The following is a 6,000-nucleotide window of genomic DNA, read 5'->3' as shown; positions in this document are numbered from 1 at the left end:
TTAAAAGAAAAATTTGAAAAAAAAAATCCATTACACAAAAATGGTTGAACGCATTTTGGAAGAAACTACCTCTGAGGATATGGATTTAATTGCCCCCAATACCAGCAATGGGAAATGCATCAATTCATCGAATAATGATAATAATAGTGGTGGCCGGGCCATACGTTCCTATGCCAGTGTTGTCAATTCCAATAGGAAAAATAATGACAACGAAGAGGAGCCGGCCATTATCAGAGAGATGAATACCGACAGCACTAACAGCTGCACTGAACTAAAAAACTCAGGTATGTTTCTTGTTGTTGTTTTTGTTAATTTTTATTATTCTTCTTTTATCTTTTGTTCAATTTATTTTGAGATATTTGAATGTGAACTCTCGTATCGAATTGGTTTTTGGGGGTTTCTTTGTTTGCCACAAGAGGCAAGAGAGGTCGGTACCTCAATTGTTGTTATTTATTTTTTTAAACAAATATCGTTTGGGTGATGAAGATAATTAGAAAATCAAATCAAGAAGAGGAAGAAGAAATGAAAGGAAAATAAGAGGAAGAAGAGGTATCCCAATAAAGGTATATCCACATTGATTATTAATTAACATATTTATTGTGGCAAATATTTGTATTTACAGTCGGCCGGTCCGAACTTTGTATACCCTCCAAAAATGAGGTGGATATTCAAATAATCGATAAGGGCTACCAGGACCAAAATCATGCATTGAACAGAATGAAATTATGCATGACTGTAGAAAATCTATGTTTCAAATCCGCAAAAGTGAGGTCTATAATAAAAAGTAGATCGATTTTGAAAATTTTTGGCAGGAAGTTGTGCTACCCAATGAGAATTCAAAATACTAAATTATAGCTACATGGGGGCTACCCAATGAATACTCAAAATACGAATTTACAACCCAGTTGGTTAAAAAGCTGTCCAAAATCCACAAAAAACGGAAATTTTGGAGGGACCCATATAGGGTGATTACTTTAAAAAGTAGACCAATATCGATAATTCTTGGTATTAGAATTTACTACCCAATGAGTTGCCAATCTCCTACTAGGCGCGTTTTCCCCGGTGGCAGAAGGGTAGGTGGTCTCCATGATGTGCAGAGTGAAACTGACCTAGGTCTTCTAGGTTAACTTTTCTCTGCACTTCGTGGAAACCTTAAGCATCTTCGGATCTCCCGTGAACCAAAATGGATCGGGGTAGTGCCCTTAAATAAATTAACTACGATGAGTAAAAGAAACAAAAAGAATAAAGTTACGGTGCAGGTAGCCAGTACCTGCGGCAATTGTTGGTGAGGTTACAACCACGTGTCGAGATCAAGCGATTGTGATCCGGCAGTCCTAGGTGTGAAAGCCTTGGCACCTACAGCTGTATCTGTTGCAAGTGCATCAATTCCAAATCCAAACGTTGAGGAACCGGCTATTCCTTTGGCAAATGAGCATGTCAAAACTGATGAAAATCAGTTACTGGCTGACAGGACTGTAGTTCTAGGCGGGGACGTCCTACACGGGACTCTAAACGCTATCCGCGATAGTCTAGAGGAGTAACTGCTACTGAATCTTACCCTAACTGATGATGAGCTGGACACCAAGGTGATCCCAGCCAAGTCTACATAGGGGGATTGCTGTAGTATTAACGAAGGAAGCGCAGCCCCTGTTGACCGACCGACTTCAAGTCTGACTACAATAGGTCCTGTGTCGGCACTTGCCGACAATAAACTTCAGAGGCAATCTGCGACGGAGGCGATGTCCGACGATGGGGGGAATCTGTCGAGACCCCAGCAACGGACAGCGGCTCAAAGGTTGGGAAGGCCCGAGAAGTAGCTGATGCGAAACATTACAAAGGTGCTGTTTCGTATCTCCGCAAATTTGTGGGCGAGACGCGAATTTGATTTCGGAGAGGGTAAGATGAGATACGTAAGGAAGTTCGAAAGAATCTATCCGCCCGCTCTCCATCGTGAACTCGAGATGGACAGGATCTCCCTCCCGAATCCTACTGCTCGCACAAATGTGGTAGAATCGGCGAAGACCACTGTCTCTGACAAAGAAAGGTGCTAAACCGACTTGTCTAAAATGTCTAAGCCGACGTGTCCAAAATCCCCAAAATATGGATATTAGGAAGGTTCCGTTATATCGGACAAATTTTTATCATTTTTGGTAGTTGTATTTGCTACCCAAATAGAATCCAAAATTACAAAATTATAGCGAATTTCAGCGAAAATTATTTAATTAGGGGTTCCGTTTTTTTATGGCGGCTATACAAAAGCGGAGTAATAGCAACGTTAACGTATGTGAAAATTTCCAAGCTCTATCTTCAATATTGCGAGGTCAAATTTGGAAATTTATTTTGAACGAGACGATTGTTTCGAACTGTTGCAAATGGAATAGCAAATTTAACATGCACTGCCTCTTATGGTGTAGGGTATAAAAATAAGGTATATCCCATTTATCTTATAGATTATTAATTATCATATTATTTACTTTGGCAAACAATTTTTTTTATTTACAGTCTAGAAACCAAAAATAATAAAAATAAAAATAAAACAGTTTTTGGAATCATGTGATGTTATTGTTGTTGTTTGACTTACTTTCACAACAACAAAAACAACCGCAAGCAACCATAACAAAAAAGAAAAGAAATTCTTTTGTCTTGGTTGGTGTGTGCATACGTGCCATATGTTGGAATTGTGTTAATGCACCAGTGCCTTAGATTATTGAGATTTTTTTCGTTCGTTCTGTGTTTGGAAATACCCAGAACAATATGTACACACACAAAATGTCCAAACATCTGTTCCAAAAAAAAAAAAAAAAAGAAATAAATCAATGAAAGAGAGTTTGCGAGAGGCATCCTTTTTCTTTCATCCTGATACTCCTACGAATACACAACAACAACCTGTTGCTGCTACTTGCATAGCCATATCAGCTACTTGAGTGTGTGTTATTGTTATCATCCTCCTCATTACAGCTGTACTACTACTATATGATGTTCCACTTGAATTGAATTAAGGGATGCTCTAAGATGAAAAGAAGAGGGATTGAATTGAAGGAAAAAATTGTTGGTGAGGGATTGAATTTCCAAGACAGGAATTCCGAAGAAGAGAATTTATTTTCCATTTTGTGTGTGTGTGTAAATATCAAACAGCTGATCACGTAATTTGTTGATGAGACAAAGAATGAGGAGGAGGAGTAGGAGGGAGGGACTATTGTCATTGTATTTCAGTCAAAGGAATTATCGAACATTGTTTTAAAGATTAAGTTATTAAATAGTACTTCGTTAGATATTAATGTAGTACCCTTAGTGTGTCTTCTAAAAGACATGCTGGATCATGTAAAAGACTATGAATTTGCTGTAAATTACAGTCATTTATAGGAGATCTGAGAGTGACAACTATCTTCTTCTCTTAAACGGAAGAGTTTCTAAATTTTTGTATGAGGATAAATTATCGAAATTATCCAAATTATGCGGATAATTTATCTAAATTATATGGACAACTTATCTATATTATCCTGACATGGGCACAGATACTAAGATATGTAGATAATGTATTTATCTTATCCAAAAAATCCAGATAAATTATCCAAATGATGTATATAATGTATTTAGGCCTTGTACATGATTTCAATATGCATTTTTTCCTATTTAAATGACGTAGATAATTTACCTATCGACGCGGATGACTTATCTATGCTATACATTTTTATACATATCATGTAGATGATGTATCCGCATTACACACATTCTAAGATATGTAGATAATGTATTTATCTAATTAAAAAAAAATTCAGATAAATTATCTATTGACGCGGATAACTTATCTATGCTATAAATGTAATACTTATCAGGTAGATAATGTATCCGCATTACACACATTTTAAGATATGTAGAAAAAGTATTTATCTTATCCAAAAAATCCAGATAAATTATCTACGTTCTCCAAATGATGTATATAATGTATTTAGGCCTTGTACATGATTTACATATGATTTTTTCTTATTTAAATGACGTAGATAATTTATCTATTGACACGAATAACTTATCTATGCTATAAATTTGTATACATATCATGTAGATAATGTATCCGCATTATCAGAATTACATCTAAAATGTATCTGTAATATACAAATGATGTGTATGGATTGCATTTTAAAGACCCAAAATTATGTAGATAATTTATCTACATTATTCATATGATTGAAAATAATTAAAAATGTATGTTTTTTTATGAAAATAATGTAGACAACAACTATTTAGATTGTGGATGTCATCCAAATCATGTGTAAAAAATATCTATGTATTTTATACAAATAATTACATATTTATATGTATATGATATAATGATGTAAAATAATTCATAGTATCTGATCTTGAACTTAGTCGGATGCCTTAATCTAAAAAACATCAAACATTTGACCGCTTCTCTATTACATAATTAATTCTATGTGTCATCAATTCCCATTCCAATTAGTGTCTGCGTTTTTTTATTGCACCCAAGTGCATTTTTAATGGCCATATGGGGCGTTCTGGTGATAAATTTCGTTGGCATATTTTTTTGCACAGTTTTTTTTATGTAAAAAAAAATCATTCATTTCTCCTCTTCCACCTCACACTTATTAAGGTTAGTGACCACTAAAATGATTTGACATTGTAATTATGTATTACGGACTAGTCTAGGTTTTATTTGAAAATAAGTTTTTTTTTTTTGAACCACAACGAAAAATGAGATTCAATTTGTGAAAACTAAAAAACCCGCAAACATTTGAAGAAAAATGTCATAATTAAAAAAAACATAATTGCAACAATTTTTCAATTTTAAAACCGTGGCTGACTGAGGCTACTACTTGGCTTGCTTGCTGGCTGTCCAACTGTCTAGCTAGTCCGGTTGTTGACATGCCCATTCATTGTGTGTCATTGCAATGACCTACCTCAATGCAATTGCAATTTCTAGAAAAAAAACAAAATAACAAATTCTGAAATCTATGATTGCAAAATGACGAAAATTGGGGGTAATGATATACAGTGGTGGTCACAGAATTAAAACATTTACTGTGGTAAACATATATCGATCAGCCCTCGATTAGTTTGAAGTATTTTTGAAAATTTTTTCATTCAGAACACTTCGATATACTGCACTTAAGAGATTTAGTGTGAAAATAGAAAATTTTTGCATGCAATTTTTCCATAAATAACGGTTTTTATAAAAATACCTCGACTTTGAAGTGGCCATATAATTAAAACATTGTGTGGGATTTTTTACTTTACTGCATTTTTTGAAAATATTTTTAGAAAAGCTCTTTAGTTTAGTTAAATTATATAAACTAAGCACCGATAAAATCATTTACAGATAAAAATTTTTGAAAAAAATCTGTAAAATCTATCAAAATTGCCAACAATTTGTACGGTACACCTTACGTTCAGAAAATCACCCTTATTATAGAAAATAAAGGTCCGAACCACCACCAGAAATTGCTAGAATTAGTAGAAAACAATTAATAATTCTCAAATTAAAGAAATATTTGAAATAAAAATTCAAAAAATTGGAATTAACCTAAAGGAACGATTCAATTTCAATAGTCTTTACTGAAGAAGGCCGGAATAATTTTGCAGTATGGGAGAAAAAAATTGATTGATATTGGTATTTATTATATCAAATCGACTGTCCGAGTAGTACAGAATATATTTTATCAAAAAATATATCTGGCAGAACAGAACGAACAGAGATCAACGCCTAGGTTGACGAGTAAAAGTTTCTGGCACACAGCAGCATTTTTGATGTTCAACACAAGACTTCAAATATTTGTCAAACTGTAAAATTTTTACTTCCTTGATACTAAAATAGATTAAGTGGAAGTTATTCGAATCAAAAAATATTATTTTGGAAAAATATTGTAGATTTTAAGGGTCAAGAGTTGACCATCAAACATGCTGCTGTGTGCCAGAAACTTTTACTGGTCAACCTAGGCGTTGATCTCTGTTCGTTCTGTTCTGACAGATATATTTTTTGATAAA

At 34.0% G+C, this 6,000-nt stretch overlaps 1 protein-coding gene across 1 annotated transcript in view; it reads left to right on the top strand.

Moving 5' to 3' along the window:
* The first annotated feature begins 231 nt into the window (after nucleotides 1-231).
* LOC133328859 (probable serine/threonine-protein kinase MARK-C) overlaps nucleotides 232-6,000 on the top strand; it is a 64,613-nt gene continuing 58,844 nt past the window's right edge. Inside the window, exon 1 of the mRNA XM_061537369.1 lies at nucleotides 232-284. Within this exon, the coding sequence (XP_061393353.1) occupies nucleotides 239-284 (46 nt within the window). The 5' untranslated portion in view covers nucleotides 232-238. The remainder of the gene's footprint in view (nucleotides 285-6,000) is intronic.

This window comes from Musca vetustissima, unplaced genomic scaffold (genome assembly GCF_032173495.1).
Source record: "Musca vetustissima isolate MV318-11 ecotype Yass unplaced genomic scaffold, APGP_CSIRO_Mvet_v1 utg48367, whole genome shotgun sequence".
Taxonomy (NCBI): Eukaryota; Metazoa; Arthropoda; class Insecta; order Diptera; family Muscidae; genus Musca; species Musca vetustissima.
Note: the sequence above shows the minus strand (reverse complement) of the source record. Positions and strands in the feature narration are given on the sequence as shown.